Source organism: Tauraco erythrolophus, chromosome 4 (genome assembly GCF_009769465.1).
Source record: "Tauraco erythrolophus isolate bTauEry1 chromosome 4, bTauEry1.pri, whole genome shotgun sequence".
NCBI lineage: Eukaryota > Metazoa > Chordata > Aves > Musophagiformes > Musophagidae > Tauraco > Tauraco erythrolophus.
The window spans coordinates 64,304,910-64,322,700 of record NC_141468.1 but is presented as its reverse complement, the minus strand read 5'-3'; the positions used below and the strand labels follow the sequence as shown (position 1 = coordinate 64,322,700).

Below are 17,791 nucleotides of genomic sequence, written 5' to 3'. Positions count from 1 at the left end.
AGCGGTCTTCCAGTACCTCAAGGGGGCCTACAGGAAAGATGGGGAGAGGCTGTTCAGGAGGGCCAGTTATGATAGGACAAGGGGTAATGGTTTTAAAATAGAGGGAGGTAGGTTCAGGTTGGATATTAGGAAAAAATTTTTTACTATGAGAGTGGTAGAACACTGGAACAGGTTGCCCAGAGAGGTGGTGGATGCTCCATCCCTGGAGACGTTCAAGGCCAGGTTGGACAAGGCCCTGAGCAACCTGATCTAGTTGGAGATATCCCTGTTCCTTGCAGGGGGGTTGGACTAGATGACCTTTGAAGGTCCCTTCCAGCCCTAACCATTCTATGATTCTATGATTCTATGATTCTACTTAACGCTGCAATCGAGATTAAGAAATCGTAAGAATTTCAGCACATAATCCATTGGACTTCACAACAGTATTCATCATATGTTTATTTTTAATGCTGCCTGTAACTCTGCTTAAAGGTAACAAAAAAAAAAAGTATTAAGGGAGTACAGTATTTCGCATATGGATTTCTGCAGTTGAGACAGTTAAACAAATATTTTATCAGTTCTAGTTTTCAAAACGTAAGTAAATTCTGGTCACTGTTGTGAACTCTGAACTTGGCTTGATCTTGCTTTTAGACCCAACAGTTCTGTTTTCAGTTCTCCAGGCTTAGGAGGTATTTCAGGTATACTCTGTTAAAAACGGAGAAAGAAGTCAGTGTTGTGGCAGAACAAAAACTAAAGTCACAAACCAGTAAGTCAGCACAGAGGCAGCATCATTGCTAAATTGTGATTATACCACTGTGGGAAAATAACGGAAGACTGGTGAGGAGGATTGTAAACACGCTCGAGCAGCTTGCAGCTGGGATGTAGAAAAACATTTGCTATACTAATTGTTGTTTAGCCTTGTATGTTGGACAAGAAGAACATCTCTGTTTAGATAACACCCTATCCAACACAAGTTTTGAAAGATCAAAGCACAGCGGTAAATTACACCTCCGCGAATCCCTGAAACACAGGGAAAAGCAGCAGGTTCAGCCATCCTCTAGTGTAGACCAAGCTCCGTCCCCGCTTGTCTGCCTCTGCCTAGGTGCTACTTTGGAGATCCCCTGGTTGGCAAAGTAATGAAAATAAATTTACTCTTTGCATTTCATCCATAGATTCATGGTTGTTCCTGTGTCCTGCCTGTGCCAGTTCGCACAACCACCCTTTTTTTTGAGCAGAGTATAATTCTTACATGCAAAACATCTTAAAAATTCACCTATTACCTTTTTGTAATTTGACTTTTATTTCAAAGTAGCAAAATATGATTTGGAAAAAAGGAAGAAAGAGGAAGAACAGTTTGTTTAAAGGACCAAAGCTTCTTTTTGCCATTGAAGAAAGTTTGGGTTCAGATATCTAATACTACTTTAAAGCACCAGTTGAAGCTTCCGCACATTCTTTCTCTTGGTGATGGAAGAAAAAGTTTCACTGCTTCCACCTTTCTGTTTGAGAAATTAAGCACTGAAACTGGAGATGAAACTTAAAAAGGGAAACTAAAAGAAACCAGATGTCATAACATTTTATAAACCATAACTCCTCAAAAATCGTGCTAGTTTAAAGAGGTGTAGATCATTAGATCATTCTGAATAAACATGCCTATTTGCCTATAATGAAGGCTACAGTAGAGACTATTAAAATACATAAAACCTTCTGCATCTATCAATGACTTAAGCCTCATTGCTTAAATTTTGACATGATAGCTCAAGCATGGTGATTTTTAAACTTATTTCTGACTTCAGTATGGCATAGTGTTTTTAAAAACCAAAAAAGTATACAAGAGCAGGACGACGAGATAAGGTTTACAAGTTAGAAGGCCTCCGAGGGGCCAAATCAACCACTCACATACCTGGTAGATGTGATAGAACCCTCATTTGGAGCTTCGTTCTCTGTGACTGTAATTTTGAGTCTTGACTCTCAGTCTGTCATTGTTTCTAAAGTAAACTTTTGGTCATCTTCATTTCCACCATTGCGGGGGGAAGGTGGGGGGAATCAAATCTAATGCTGCCTTTCTCGCCACTTCTGCATGCTCTTTTCAAAAACCAGCTTCCCGCAGAAGAAACTCCTGAAGAAGCTTGTGAAACTTTACTATTTTCAGTACCTGGTCGCCAGTTTGAAGGCGGCTCCCGAAGAAGACCTGCCTACCTGCCGTTACCCGCAGTCAGCCCGGAGATCCTGCCACACCACAGCTCTACAGGAGACCCTCCATCCCGCAGACACGCCACCCATCTCCGTCACGCAACCAGCCACCGGAGCCCTCCGTGCACTTACAAGGTCAGGCCTGTAGTGCCTGTGCACGACCTCGGCGCCGGCGAACATGGCCAGCATGCTGGCCGCCAGCGTCCGCAGGTAGGTGGGCCATGGCACGCCGGCGGGCATGGCTGCGAGGAGGCGCTGGCACACGGGAGCGAAGCGGCGGGACAGCCAGACACCGGCCGCGGCCCCAGCGCCGCCCGCGTTCTGCCGGGACCAACACCCGCCGGCGGCGGCCGGACGCCCCTCCCCACACACGTAATGCGCCGGACGTGCGCCATCTACCCCCGCCTGCAGGACGGCCGCAACATGGCGGCGGGGACGGGGCGGGGTGGGCACCGCCCCTCGCGGGGGCGTGCCCTGGCGCGGGTGACGCGCTGTGAGCCGTGACGTCGAGCCCGAAGTCCCGAGGCCGCGGGGGGCTGAGCCGGAGGCGGCCCTGCGATCCGCCGGGCGCAGCTGCGCCGCCCGCCTCCTCCCGCACGCCGGGCGGCGGCTCCGCGGCTGGGGCCGCGGGGAGCGTCCGCCTCACCCTCACCGGCACCGGCACCGCCCCCTCCCTGCGCCCCGCCCTCCCGACCCGGCCGGCCGGCTGCGCGCTCCCATTGGTCGCTGCCGCTCACGTGACGCGGGGCTGCCCGGCAGGTCGGTCGGGGCGCTGCGACGCGGGGGGAGGGGGCGGCGGGGGGCAGCCGGCGCGCGCGGTGACAATAGCCCCGGCGGCGGGTGCAGGCTCCACGCGCGGCATGGACGCCGAGGAGTTGAGCAGGTACCGGCGGGGGCCCGGAGCCGCGCTCGGGCCTTCGCTTCGACGATCGCCGCTGTCCTTCTCCTCCTTCCCCGCTCTCCCGGGGCCGGGGGGAGCCGCGGCCGAGCCGTGGCGGCCCCTCTCGCCGAGCCCGCCCTGGCACAAAGCAGGAAGGGAGGGAGGGAAGCGCCCCCGGGTGGGGCGTGGGAAGGGGCGCGGCGGGACGGGCCCGGGGCCGTGGGGCGGCCCTGTGTGGAATGGAGCGGGTGGGGGGTGGCGAGAGGCAGGCGTTGGGCTGCGGGGAGCGTGGGCGCGATGCCGTGTTCGTGTGTCCCGGGTGGGCGCCGGGGGAGGGGCCCGGAGCGGGGGCTCTGCGTGGGAGGTCATTTTTTTATTTCATGTTTAGCTTGAGCTGAAGGGAGGGGTGAAATTACTGCCTTTTCCTCATGGGACTGAAAACATTTATATAAATGTTCCATAACATGAATGTCAATAACAAAATGTCGTGTTTCTGAACCCATGCAAGAAAAATGATCTTAAACAATGCTTGTGAGGGTTTGAGGTGGGGGTAAAAGCTCTCTTTCATCTCATTACCGTGTGGTTAGAGGACTTCTCTATGGTATGGTGCAAATTTTTCTCTATTTAAAGGGAATTTTATTCCCTTTACAAGGAGGAGCCTTTATATACACATAAAATAAGAAGACATATTATAGGACTTCTTATTAGAGACTGTTCTTGGGTAAATGCTTTCACATCTTCCTTACTCTGTTCTGATCCATGTAAGTAGGCATTCATTAAGTTATGAACTGGAGTCTGCATGTCTCAGTTGTGTTTCCTAATACAAATCTGAGCATCAGTTTTGTTCTGCTCAGTAACTGCACAAGTATTTTACATAAAACGGAACTCTTTCACCAGGGGAAGTATTTACTGTGCTTTGAAAATCTGCCATGACTTTGTTAGGCAACTTCCCTGGGAATCTGACAGACCTCTGTTCAAATTTATTCCACTGATTCAGGGTGGGTATTTGGTTCAAAGTCAGTGGCCTGTCCACAAGACTGTAGGCTGTTCTGGCATAAATCTGATTTACAGTGGGATTCTTAAATACCCATTGTGTAATAGAGAATGAGCTCTTCTTTTGAGGTGTTTCTATATATCTAAAAATTATTTGGTGTTTTTATGAATAGCTCTGAGGCAATAAAATTATTTCCTGAAAATGTACTGTTGACAAAATCTTTTCTATATATTTGTATGGCAGTAGAATCTATGGACAAGAAGGCGGCTACGTAGGTAGAAGGGAATGACAGTATGAAGCAGAAGTTTGTGTTGGGGTGTGAGGGCTGTAGGTGACTAATAGATGTGTGGAGCGAAAGAGCTGTATATGGAAAAATGTCTTTGTGCATGGAAGGAGACTGAATCTGTATGTGTGAACACTTCGTGAGAATAAGTACAATGTTTATGTCAGGATCTAGTGTGGGATAACTGGATGACATCTGCCACTGTATTTGTTAAAGCTGTTTAATGATCTGCATAATAACTAATGCTATGTATATTTGTAATGTTTTGTAGCCCAGAATGATTAATCCATTCTGTATCATATCAGATAAAGTAAACGATGCAACATTAAAAACGTCTAAAAGTTGAGAAACTTAAAAGTCCAAAGAGTTTTAACTCAGTTGTGTTGTAAATTGCCGGTATGTTTGATAGACAATTTGCCTTGGTAAGGTGTGCTACAGAGGGTTTTTTCCAGAAAAAAAAAAGGGAAAAGTTTTGTGCTTTACTTAGAAATGTTGTGATTCTTCTACATTATGGTAATCAGGAGAGAATGGTATTGTTAATGTTGGGTTTAACTTTCCCTGATACCAGGGAAGCACTCCGAATGCTTAGCAGCTTTGGATAATTTACTGCCTTGTTAATAGAGTCATTGGAGAATGTAAGTGCAGTACGTGCCAGCTTTGACAAAGATTGATGTTTACACTCTATTTGTACGTTGCTGAATTTCTAAACTGTTGATGAATTATGTCTCTTTTTTTCTCCCTTTCTCAGATACTACGCGTACCTTCAGCAAGCTCAAGCTTTTTACACCTTTCCATTCCATCAAATGATGACTGCAACTCCTAACGTGGAAACCATGAGTGAGCAGCCGACTCTAGAGGGCATTCCAGAGCCAAACATTGCTCAGGAGCCTCCAAAAGGTAGTTTGACTGGGCTGTGCTAAGTCAGCTAAAATCTTAGTAGTGGATTGGGCAACAAAATTACTGATCTTAAGCTGCTTCTTTGGACCTACTGGATTTTCCGATGCTCTTTGAGGAAGCATTGATAATTGTATTCTTTAAGTAATGTTTGTTACCAGACAATTAAAAAGATGAGAAGTAAACCCAGGTGATAGTATTCACATTGTTCAATCTCACAAAATTATCTTGGTGCAGGAAAGCAGATTTTGTTTCACTAGAGAAATGTATCATTTTTAGCTGATTTCATGGTTTCTAATATTAAGTTAGAGAAGTTTTCCTTTTTCAGTCTAATTTTTTTTTTCAATTTCTGCAAGGGAAGTACATTATAATACTGTTTATTTTAATTTTTCGTTTTTTAAATTGTGTTTTAGTGTGTTGTAGTAATCACAGATCCTTAGTTTATATACATGAAGGATTGTTTGTTTTTAGTGAGGCTGTAGTGGTTTAACCAAGCCAGCCACACAGCTGCTCGCTCACTCACCCTCCCCTACCTCCAGGTAATGGGGAAGAGAATTAAAGGGGAAAAGGGAAGGAGACTTGTGAGTTCGGATAAGAACAATTTCTTAATAATAATATAACATTAAAATTAATGATGATGAAATAATACTACTATACAAATATGTATATAAAAATAATAATATATACAAACAAGTGATGCACAGTGTAATTCCTCACCACCCAGTGACCAACACCTGTCCATCCTGGCAAGCGATCCCGAAATAGATAAGTCCCAACACTACAATCGCAGACGAGTTGAGAGGCCCAGAGAGAGGGGGGGCGGGGGGGCAGGGAAGCCTTGAGAGACCATGAGACCTTGAGAATCAGAGAGAGAGAGCGCACCCCCAGAAGAGTGAGAGCAAACTTCCTGGTCAGCCCTCATCTATATACTGGCATGACGTTGCATGATAATGGAATACTCCATTGGCCAATTTGATCCTCACTAAGTCTAAGTTCAAATCATAAGGGGAGTTGTGGGCCCTTTGTCCGGCCATGCTCCCCACCTCAGCCCATTGTACTCCTGCACACTGGCAAAACGCAGGAAACTGAAAGGTCCTTGATGTCTCAGTACTAACTATAAACATCAGTGCGCTATCAACATTATTCTCATAACAAATCCCAGACTAAATCCAAAACATACAGCTCTTCTAACTGCTGAAAAGAAAAACTGTCCCAGTCAAAACCAGGACAGAGGCTTATTTTAAAAAGTACAAACAATGCTTGAGAAGTCTCCTGTATGTGACTAAAGTTTTGTACTTTATGCACTTGTACATTGCCTTTCTTTTCCCCTCCTAGGATTTTGTACACTCAGGCTTTATACTAACCATACCAAGGAGAGATCCCTCGTTCTGTTACTCTTATGCTTGCTCTTTACCGCATGAAAGCAGAGATTTCTGCCACGCTTAAATTCTGATTCTATAGCAATATTCACACACTCAGTTTCATCTTGCTTTTAGTGTATAGAGCTATGTCTGTACCACGGTAAACCCATCAGCCAGTTTGTGCAATGACGTCACTTGTTTAAGTGCATCCTTTATAAGCTTCAGCTTTTTCAGTTGTAATGTCTGGCCAGATGAAATCATAGGAAGAAAACCTCCAGTTTAGGACAGTTGCAACTGCTCTGTTCATTCACTGTATTATTCACTACATTTAGGATGCATCTTAAGTGCCATATAGTTAGGCTTCTTTTGCAGCTTTATTATTGTAGAACATGACATCACCGTGAGCACGCTGTTTGACTGCACTTTGGAGTAATTTTAGACAACCATAATTTTCTGTTATGAGGCTGGTCCCTAATATTTTTGCAAGAATTGGAGGTTAGTCAGGCCTTCAAAGGCAGGGCTTAAAGATTTACCAAATGTGTGTGAAATCCACAGTATCATATATGAAAGGCAATGATTTGCAGCCCAACTGCCAGCTGTGATGAAAAAAGTAAAATTTTTAGGATTGCCTGAAAAGCTGCCCTGGCGTTGTTCATCTTTCATGGCTGTGTCTGGTTGGTAGGTACTTGATCAACATGAGAGTTAGAACATTGTCCTGCTTCGTTTGAAACTCAGAGCAGTCAGAGTGCCTGTGGCATTTTGCCATCACATGGAGAACCTCCTAGATCTTCCAGGGGTTGGAGGAGAGAACAGCTGCTTGTGTGCCTCACCAAGTCTGTGTCTTTCTAGTCTTTTCTTCATTGCAACCAGACTGTAGCTTGAGTACTGTTACTAAGAGCTTTCCTAGGCAGTTGCTCTGATGACGCAGTGGGAATTCCACATGACTTTTGTCCTGTTGTAAGAAAGCTGAGTGCAAACAAAAACAGCCCCAAAAATGTTTGCAGACTTAGAGCAGTGCCCTGGTATCCACTGCGTTTATTTCTTATCTGAGGGAGAGTTTCATGTAGAAATTTTGAAAATAAGACGAAGTCTCAATTTTAAAGTAATAGATTACCTCGGCTCTTTGCTGGTTGGTACCAAATGTGATTTTATACTTCTGAAGTTGTGTTCTGCAACTTGATGTTTTAACGAACAAGGATAGAGAGCAATCTCTGGGTGGTCATGTCATGACTAGTACCTGTGCTGATGGCATCTCAAAGTTTTAGGGGCAGGAAGATGAGGAATTTTCAAACAACTGACAGTGGCTTTATGTTTGGATTTTGTAAATAAAAAATAATGTTTGGTGTCACTTATTCAAATTGAGATCCTAAAGTTCTCATACAGTACCTTGCTGTGTGATGCACTGGACAGTATCCTGTAGACAACAGATTGTGAATAGCTTATGCAGTGTTCAGTCGATGTGTTCGTGTTCCTGACAAGCTTATCCCTTACGCTGTAGGTAATCTTTGAGACCTCTTGCTTCTGATTTGCTCTTCATTTCCTTCAATATGTTATGTAATGTGTGAGAATCAACTTCATATCTAGAAGCTGAAGTGTGGGCAGTAGACTAGAACTTAACTGTCACATTCCTTGGGACCTAAGCTTTGCTGTTCTGGCATGTCCTCCAAAAGAAATGAAACTGTTTCCAAAGGTTTGTTGCATACAGCATGTAAACAACATAAGCATGTAAACAACATAACCTAGTCATGAGGTTATTCTTTGTTTGTATCCTAAGTCAGCACAGTTGCCTTTGAAGAGACACCCAAGATAGCTCTGTGTTGAGCCTGCAAAACAGATTTATTCCGATAATTGTTTGAATTCATGAATTTTGAAGGCAAATTTATCTGATTTATTTTTGTATCCATACATTTCGCTCACGTCTTTTTGCATATCCACAATGCAACATTAGAAATGTACCAAAATGATGTTTGCTGTGTGTTTCAGAAGTTAAAAAAGGAGGAAGGAAAAGAAAAGCCAAAGCAACTGAGCCAAAGCAACCCAAAAAGCCTGCTGCTAAAAAAGAAAAATCAGCCAAGTCAAAAGGAAAACAAGAGAAGATCACAGATACTTTTAAAGTCAAAAGAAAAGTGGACCGTTTTAATGGTGTATCTGAAGCTGAACTTCTGACCAAGACTTTACCTGATATTTTGACCTTTGATCTGGACATTGTAATAGTAAGTAACAGTTAGAAGATGAGGGAGAAAAGGGAATAGTCTGTACTCACTGGTTATGATTTACATTCCTTCTGCTGACTTATCTGTATTGCTTATATGACAAGATCTTGCAAGATAAAGTGTGTAAACGGTTTCCTGTTTGTACAGCTACTTTGCACTTTCTGTTAAAAATCATAGTGACACAGTTCTAATTTCTGAGAAGTCTAATTACGTATAATGCGTGGTCAGCAGAGACCGTTACCTGACGCTTTCTTCACTGGAAGCGCTACACCAGAGGCTGTAAAACACGCTGCCAGCTGCTCTGTTGACATCGCACATCTAAATGAGACACGGTCAATTTCTTAAGCAGTGATGGAAGGTACTATGAATATAACTTAGTTTATTGACAGTAGCTTAAAGAGAGTTGAGTAAGCTTCTTTATTGTAACTTGATTAAATTCCTGACTAGCAAGCCATGCTCTTATCATTAAAATGAACCGGTATCTTGATTTGTAGATTGGCATAAACCCTGGCTTGATGGCAGCTTACAAAGGACATCATTACCCTGGACCTGGAACCATTTTTGTATGTTTTTATTTTCCTATTCTATTTGTAGAATTTGCAGAACTTTTTTAGGACTCTGGCGTTTTCATTAAACTCGTTTGGGTTTTGTTTTTTTCTTTTTTTTTTTTTCTTGATGCAGAGAGAGATTTTGCTTTTAAACATCCAAGAGTGATTTAAATCCCATAACTACTTCTGTCAAATACCATACATAAAAAGGAATTGTCATGGTTTAACCTGACTGGCAACTGTCATGAAGCTGCTTGCTTGCCCTCCCCTCACCTCTGGGGAATGAGGAAGAGAATTAAAGGGGAAAAGGGAATGAGACTCATGAGTTGAGATAAAAACAATTTTAAAATATAAAATTAAGATTAATAATAATATAAAATAATAAATGAATATATATGTAATGATATATACAAACAAGTGATGCACAGTATAATTACTCACCAGCTGGCGACAAATGCCCATCCCGGCCAGCAATTCTGAAACAGATAAGTCCTGACATCACAATCCTGGATGAGTGAGAGGCCCCAAAAGAAAGCGAGAGAGAGAGATAGCACTCCGAGAGTCTGAGTCCCACAGGAGAGAAATGAGACAAACTTCCCAGTCAGTCCTCATCTGTATACTAGGCATGACATTGCATGATATGGAATACTCCATTCACCACTTCAGCCCTCAATCCTAGATCTAAGTTCAAATCATAAGCTAGAAGTTGTGGGCTCTGTCCTGCCCATGCTCCCCCCCGGCCTGTTGTGCTCCTGCACACTGGCAAAAACATGGGAAGCTGAAAGGTCCTTGGTGTTGTGGTACCAGCTATTAACATCACTGCGCTATCAGCATTCTTCTTGTAACAAATCCCAGACTAAATCCAAAGCACAGAGCTCTTCTAGCTGCTAAAACGAAAAGCTAACTCTGTCCCAGTCAGAAACAGGACAGGAATAAAAGAGGAATAATCAGTGACTTTCAGTGCGGGTTTAGAATTGTCATGTAAACACAGTTTACAAGATTGTATTATCAAATTACTTCTTGGCATCTTAGCGTGCAACGTAAGGAATCAGTATGAAATCTCTAATACTTAGTTATCAAGAGTAAGTCAGTAGGTGTCCATTCTGATACAAAATAAAACTACACACATTTCCCAAAAAATACATGTCAGCAAGCCCTTTTCTGTTTGCATTTATTCATCTCTTCTAAACAAGCTTTCTAACTGATGAAGAAGCCTGCTGGGAAAGGGCAGTGATTTTTGCATATGTATGTAGCATACTTGATTCTCCAAACAGATCTTTTTTTCTACATATTTTTCCATTTTAAGTAACATTTTCTACATTGTATTCTCATAAAGAAAGACCGTACCTGAACTCTGTTGAAATGCTCAGGTTTGCATTCCGCGAGCCGTTCCAGCTGTGGTAGTAGGGAGCTCTGAGTAGGCTAATTTTCAGCCCTGTGATATTCCAGCCAAAATGCTTCTGGTGTCCAGCAGACTTGTAAATCAGGTTTGGGTATTTCTCTAGTGTTCTGCAGAGTAGCCAGACTAGTAGCCTCCTTTCCCAAGAAGCAGACCAGATGTGCACGCTCTGACAAATCCAGGTGTTTGTAAGCTTCCCAGGTCATTAGGAGCTGGCTGTGGTTAGTTTGTGCTTAAGAGACTGGCAGCGCACATCACCCAAATCTGCTTTCATACGCCAAATATGAATGTGAGATGTCACCGGGTTCTGTCAGAGAGGCCCAGTGCAAGGAGAAGCAACAACAAGGTTGTAAAAGAAAACTGACACTTGTTGCATTTGCCACATTCATTGCCACAAAATCCATATTGATCACGTTCACTCCCTGCTTAAGTGAATCACAAAATCTAAAGCTCTTTCCTGAACTTTTGAAATAAAAGTCTGGTTTCCATACGCAGGATCATGGTGAGGAATTCCTGTTGTTCCTAGGGATTTTCTATCTTCTTGCAGCAGATAAAGTGATTTTGGCTGTTTTAAACTTTTCTAGATAGGGCAATAGTCTTCCCAAATTAACTGATGCTCTGTTAACATAGGCTCTTCCTTTAGCATTCCAGTACTCTGATACTCGAGGGGCCTTTTTGGTTTTGTTTTCTTTTCCTCAGAAAAAGGCAAATGCATATCTTCCTGTTTCACAGGGAAGTGTCTGTTCATGTCTGGTCTAAGTAATGAACAGCTGAACCATATGGATGACCACACCTTGCCACATAAATATGGGATTGGATTTACAAACATGGTTGAAAGGACAACACCTGGAAGCAAAGACCTCTCAGGTAGGGTAACAAGGGGGGATATCGTGCTTGTCAATGAATTAATAGTTGCGATTGTAATTTGAGTGCTTTCTCTTTAGCAAAGAGTTTCGGGAAGGAGGGCGAATTCTGATGCAGAAGTTACAAAAGTATAAACCTCGTATAGCAGCTTTCAATGGAAAATGTGAGAACCTTGACTTTTAAATGAATTTGTTCTGTCAGTAGCTTTTTCTTTGTCCACTTACCCTATCTTCTTTTCGGTTTAGGTATTTATGAAATTTTTAGTAAAGAAGTTTTCGGAATAAAAGTTAAGAACTTGGAATTTGGACTGCAGCCACACAAGGTGCCAGACACAGAAACTGTAAGTATTGATACTGAGAAACAAAACCACGGCACTCTGTTTTGGTTATTTCTAAACTAACAGTCTCAGGACTTGCACACACTTAACAACAACATCAACGTTTGCCCAAAGTGCAAGAGATGTGAAGGGCTTTTACTTAACTAGAGAAAGCGGCATAAGTGCAATTTTCAGACACATCTTTAATGCAGCTTCTTCAGACTTGCAGACCTGATTTGGGAAATGGGGTATTCTGGTTAGTAGGTTAGTACGTTTTCTGAGGACTATCTAAAATACGAGTAAAACATACATGCTTTTTTGATAACTGCCATTTACTTTCATCTGATTCCCTGTACCCAATTCCCTGTATGTTTGTATTACTGAAATTTTATACTGAACATGACCGTGGTGCTAGTAGTGCCGCAGTCGGGGAGAAGGAATAGTGAGCCCATCGTTGTGCTGTTATACACTGCAGCTACGGCATAGCTGGATCTGGGAATGCCCAAGCACTTCCGTCAGATTCAGTCTTCTTAAGCTGATTCGCAGCTTGAAATTGAATTGGACACTTAAGTTAAAACAAACAGTTTGATGAAGAGTGTGTTAGTCATAGACATCTAGTGCTGGAAGGTATCTCAGGAGACCCGCAAACAGGTTTGTTTAACCTGTTCTTATAAAGAGGTTAAGGCAAAGGCTGCCAGCACTGCCCACCAAGGTAGCTTATTCGAAAGCGTCGTTACCCTGTTGGTTCAAAAGTTGGGATTGTTTTTATTTCTATCCCAAATTATGGTGCTGCAAGTTTAAGCTCAGTTGAAGCTGTTCTTCTCTAAAGGTGAAGTGTTGCCATCAGAGCCTGAAGAACTGTTGGTGATAAAGTGCTTGCTTCTTAAGTAGCTCTTGAAGACTCTGCAGAAGATGTGTTTGTAAGAAAGATAAACAATCCTCTTCTATAGTACTTGTTCATAAGTACTGCATGGTAACAAAGGTATTAGATACAGTCCCTTTTTCCTGAACTAATTTTATGTCTTTAGTTAGGGCTGTTGGCAGAGATAGAGACGCTTAAGTTGACTTCAGCCACACTAACTCCAGAGTTTCAAGCCCTAGCAAGTGTGGTGCAGATGCCCTTGGCCAGGAAGCCAGGCTGAGTAACCCGTGGTGCCTCTCTCACTCACTGGTTTGGGGTGTTTGCCCTCTGGGGGCTTTCTGGCTCAGAGCTCTGCTTGCTCAGGGACCTCTGGAGTGCGCTCCCCTCTCTGGTATACACTTGTAAATTGTACTTCTTGTAACGTACTGGTGCTGCTTCTCCTGCAGCACGTAAACAACTCATGAAAATTGTCCTCACTTCAGCAGCTGATAATCAGCCCCTCTCTTTAGGGCAAGACATCTAGCTGGCCAAGAAAAATGGCCTCTCCCACAACCACCCGCAGCATTAGTTGAAGTTTGTGCAAAGGGTTAAAACAATGAGCTTGACTGTAGAGTTATTCTCCGTGCACTGAATATTAACTCCTAGTTCAGAGACCAGTAATGCTATTTTTCTTGCTCTTCGCCTCCAGCTCTGCTACGTTATGCCATCATCCAGCGCAAGATGTGCTCAGTTTCCCCGTGCGCAAGATAAAGTTCATTATTACATAAAGCTGAAGGACTTAAGGGATCAACTGAAAGGCATCGCACCAAACACAGAGGTGCAGGAGGTGCAGTACACGTTTGACTTGCAACTTGCACAAGGTACAGTGCTTGTTTTGTTGCTCCTTTACTAAAAGGTAGTGTAACATACAACACAACTAGCAGTTCTCCAAGCAAAAAGAAGTCAAGGATTTATGGGGAGGGAAGAGATAATGCCATCTTGTCTGAATCATGTGGCGTAGAATTACAGATTCTACTGGTTTTAGTATGGCCTTTATTGTCTTGTAAAACGTGGCTGTTTTTTCAAGTGTTCTCTGATAAAAGAGCTCTTTGGTCATTTTTGTTCTGAATATTAATACTTGAGGTCTTCTCTTTTGGCAGAGGATGCTAAAAAGATGGCTGTCAAAGAAGAAAAGTACGATCCAGGTTATGAAGCAGCGTACGGCGGAGCTTACTGTGATCGTGCACCGTATGGAAGTGAACAGTGCGATTTCTCCTCAAACGGAAGTGGTAAGTGCGGTGCTTGGAGCATTCAGTCTGTAAACCATTACTTGGGAACAAGCACTTAACTTTCTACCCTTGCAGCAACTTGCACAATTCATACAATATATTTGAAGTATAGCAGCAGTTAGACTCGTACATAATTGAGGGAATGTGTAGTTTTTCTGAGAGAGAAATAAAGAAAAGTCATTCGCTTAGTTTAAAATCATCTGCAACTTCAGACTGTTTCCCCAAACTCTGACTGATTCCCAAAATCTTGACAGATGCAACTAGTGACTTACACAGTAAACCTCTTCAACAATGACTTATATAACTGCATCATGCTTTTCAGAGCAGAAGCAAGGGTTGGTACTTCTTTTTTTTTTTTTTCATTCCTAAGGAAAGCAAAGCCAGAGAATGGTAGAACAGATCAAATAACAAGAGACATTGCAATGGTTCCATTGCTGGAGGGCCAGATGAAGGAGCAGTAGTGGAAGGATGAGTCTAGTGATCTAGCTTTAATTAAGAAGCTGGGAATTTTACTTCCCAAAATACCACCAACTGTAACTCAAAAATAAACAATGAAAAACAATGGCAGAAGCAGTAATTTAGAGTAACCACTTTCCTCTGAAGCCTTGAATTTTCAGTCCTAATCTCACTTATGTTGGGAATTGAAATTTGCATTGCCTACCCTACTTTGTCAAAGAGAATGTCCTTTTGAGAAGAAAAAAATGTATTAATAGGAAACACTGCAAAGTGAGTTATTCTTTTAAACATTTAGACTCTAAATTTATATATATGCAGTCACCCTTCAAAGAAGATTTGAAGAAATTACAATTTGAGGAAATGATCTGGGTCTACAGAAGTAGATGCTCAAAAGAAATAAGTTTGAACTGCAGCCTGAGTAAGTGGTTGAAAAGTAGAGAGGAAAGATGGAAATGGCAAATATATTTTATTTTTTTAGAGATTGTTTTGGGGAGGTTGGGGTTTGTTTTGTGGTTTTAGGGAGTTTTGCTAGTGGCATCATCTGTATTTTAATCGTTTAGTTTTAGTTAGTGGTATCAACTGCATTTTTTAAACTGTATCTTATTATTTGTTTGTTTAGCAGCAAGCAATCCACAGTACTGTGAGGGGTCGTCCTTTGGTGAGGTTCCTAATGGACAATGGATGACACAGTCCTTTGCAGACCAGATTCCAGAGTTCAGTGCTGGTGTGACACAGGAAGAAGAGGGAAGCAGTGCTTAAGAGCCTTTCAGCTCAGCTATGCATACATGCTGCAGTTTTAATGCAGTGATCAAGATTGGTACCTCGGTTCTCCAACTGAAGCATTTTAATAGTATTTTATCTCCATTAGTTATTTTATTATAGTCCAAAGTAAGTGTGTGGTAGGCTCAAATCAATGAAATAGATAATTTTAAGGAACTGTCCGAACTTTTTAAAAAAAAGTTAGCCCTTTTTTGTATATGAGTTTTATATTTAATGTATACCATTTCTTGCAGTTTTTGACAAATTGCTTTCTCCTTTGTGAAGAATTCTTTGGGGCGTTAATTTTATTCCATAGATCATAATGTAGTAGTAACAGCAGCAGTATACGTTTTACTGATGCCTCACTATTTGGGTATCTCACCATCCTTTTGTATCCCGAGGGGAAAATGGGAAGTGTACCCTTATCTTACATGAAGTGGTGTTTTTAATCATGCACAGTTAAGCAAATTATGCTTTTTAATTCTGCCTTTTTCCTTCTTAAAAAGTGCAGAAAGTTGCGTTCTGCAGCTGTGAGTACTGAATATTTTCTGGGTGGGAAGAGAGCTCTGTCTATTTAGTGATTGGACCATATTCAGGATTAAGGGAGTGGAGACATCATCTCGAGTCACAACACTGGGGAAGAAAACCTGTGTTGCACAGGACAAGGCCTAAATATCCTAGCTGAGCTGTCTTCAGGTAAGGTGTCCCTACACCACTCCATCTCTTCCCCCCTTAAATTCCAATGTAAGGAACTGGAATTCCTTTAAAAAAGGAAGAAAAAAACCAAACACAACCAACAGTGGTGGTTCTTGAATTCTGTGGCATTTAAACTCTGTCATTTCTATGTGATTAGTCTTTTCACCTAACCTTTAGCAGGAGACAGTCTCTTTGAACAGATTACAGGGCACTGAAAGACAACGTTTGCTGTAAAAACCACGTACAGCTACATTGTTTACGTCACGTACAGTTGGCACAGGGTGGAAGAGGTTTGTGATTTTAGCAGTTTTTAACATTCGGTTCTCTTAAGACCTTAGAGGGTGTTCTCCTATTCCTCTTACAAGTGAAAAACACTCAGTAAAATGTAAGAGCAGCTGTTCCATGAATAAGAAGTCAGCTGTAGAAACTACAGCTCTCTTCTGAGAAACTTGAACGATACACACATTTTTGGCCATTATTAGTGACTGAGAAATAAAGGAGATTCCATGCTTGTGCCTAACCATCATCTTCTTTCCCTCTTTTACCCTGTGAGGAAGAGATGAAGTAAAAGCAATAAGCTGATCAAACACTAAAGTTTTGATGATCTTATGACAGTAGGTGCTTCACATACTTGAAAAATAGATACAAACAGTATCTCCGCAATCCACGCGGGTCAGAGGTTCCTGTACCAGCGTGTTTTATCCTTTCCTCACAGCCAGTGACAGTTGTCATGCATTGAGTGTAACTAGTTAGTGTGGATTCCAGTCCTGCCATAACAGCTTTCACTGAGATCACACACTGTCAGCCTGTTGTGAGGCAGGCATGATGTTTACAGTTTCTTCCCAAATTATGTGGCTTAATTTTGAGCGTCTTAAATCAAGAAAGTGTGCATTATGATTCTGATTGTGTTTATTAGCTTCAGCATAAAGCTGTTCAGTATATTGTCAAAAAGGTAGGGGACTTGTCTTGTCTGTTATTTAAAGTGTACTGTATCATGTATTGCTGTTTACATGGATGTTTTCCTGCAGGTGCTCAAAGTATCTTGCATCAGGGATTTGTTACAATTCAATTTTATTTTTCAACAAACTAGAAGCATGTAATTAGCACTGCGGAGTATGTAGCACAGGAGGATGTAACTACTGTAAGGCTATCCTGTTTGATTGGAAGGGGAAGGTCTCTTCTTTAACAGAGTCACCTACTAGGTTATCTAGGTATGAAATACCATGAAGTGTACAATGACCGTTTCACTAATATTGCAATTCTGTGTATACTCCCTCAGAACTGGTGCTCTTTTCATTACAATAATACAAAAGTTCTTACTCTGTCTTAAATCTATAAATGTTTCACAATAAAATCAGGAATTGTATTACAGTGTCTTAGAGTGTGCTTTTGCATCTTGCTAGCAGGGGTCTAAATACGCTACAGGACATGTAACACACAGAAACACTGCACAACAGTCACCATGCAACAGAACTCTACTCATTAAAACGCTGCGTAAGTTTTCATTTCCAGCTGTTTAATGGGGGCTAGACAACTAAAGACACCTTGTATGTAATACTGCAAGTATTTCCTGTGTAGATTCTTCTACCAGCAGACATTGGAGTCTTATTTATAGAGACCTTAAATTAAAACACACTGTCTAGCACTGATAAATGTTTAATGGAAATACTTCATTGTCAAGTAAACTTGTTTCCTCACCTTACATGAAAGTCAAGATAATCTGAACTGTGTTAACTCTCACTCCAGCCTCCTTCTCCAGCCATAAGCACACAAAACTGATGGTCATTTATTCGTATATTTAACAAATACTCAGTTGTCTAAAATCAGTT

At 42.0% G+C, this 17,791-nt stretch overlaps 2 protein-coding genes across 4 annotated transcripts; one reads left to right on the top strand and one right to left on the bottom strand.

The window, feature by feature from the left end:
- Nucleotides 1-414: 414 nt before the first annotated feature.
- On the bottom strand, nucleotides 415-2,837 carry UQCC6 (ubiquinol-cytochrome c reductase complex assembly factor 6). Of its 2 annotated transcripts, XM_086611149.1 has the most exons (3): nucleotides 2,828-2,837; nucleotides 2,302-2,411; nucleotides 415-684 (listed from the first exon to the last, which is right to left on the bottom strand). In XM_086611149.1, exons 2-3 carry the CDS (start codon nucleotides 2,407-2,409, stop codon nucleotides 589-591), a joined length of 204 nt encoding a protein of 67 aa, XP_086467275.1. In that variant the 5' UTR covers nucleotides 2,410-2,411; nucleotides 2,828-2,837; the 3' UTR covers nucleotides 415-588. The 2 variants fall into 2 exon arrangements, with proteins under 2 accessions (XP_086467275.1, XP_086467274.1); XM_086611148.1 differs by lacking the exon at nucleotides 2,828-2,837 and having other exon boundaries at nucleotides 2,302-2,415.
- Nucleotides 2,838-3,006: 169 nt separating this feature from the next.
- Nucleotides 3,007-17,317, top strand: TDG (thymine DNA glycosylase). Of its 2 annotated transcripts, none has more exons than XM_086611147.1 (10): nucleotides 3,007-3,052; nucleotides 5,075-5,223; nucleotides 8,565-8,794; nucleotides 9,289-9,361; nucleotides 11,474-11,613; nucleotides 11,672-11,768; nucleotides 11,851-11,945; nucleotides 13,472-13,643; nucleotides 13,923-14,048; nucleotides 15,127-17,317. In XM_086611147.1, exons 1-10 carry the CDS (start codon nucleotides 3,030-3,032, stop codon nucleotides 15,264-15,266), a joined length of 1,245 nt encoding a protein of 414 aa, XP_086467273.1. In that variant the 5' UTR covers nucleotides 3,007-3,029; the 3' UTR covers nucleotides 15,267-17,317. The 2 variants fall into 2 exon arrangements, with proteins under 2 accessions (XP_086467273.1, XP_086467272.1); XM_086611146.1 differs by having other exon boundaries at nucleotides 13,923-14,051.
- The last annotated feature ends 474 nt before the right edge of the window (nucleotides 17,318-17,791 follow it).

Coding starts and splice junctions, on each gene's coding strand:
- UQCC6 (XM_086611149.1), bottom strand. CDS start 2,409: ATGCCCGCCGGCGTGCCATGGCCCACCTACCTGCGGACGCTGGCGGCC. Junction 685..2,301: donor GGCACTACAGGCCTGACCTT/GTAAGTGCACGG, acceptor CGTTTTTAACAG/AGTATACCTGAAATACCTCC.
- TDG (XM_086611146.1), top strand. CDS start 3,030: ATGGACGCCGAGGAGTTGAGCAG. Junction 11,769..11,850: donor AGCAGCTTTCAATGGAAAAT/GTGAGAACCTTG, acceptor TTTTCGGTTTAG/GTATTTATGAAATTTTTAGT. Junction 14,052..15,126: donor TTTCTCCTCAAACGGAAGTG/GTAAGTGCGGTG, acceptor TTGTTTGTTTAG/CAGCAAGCAATCCACAGTAC.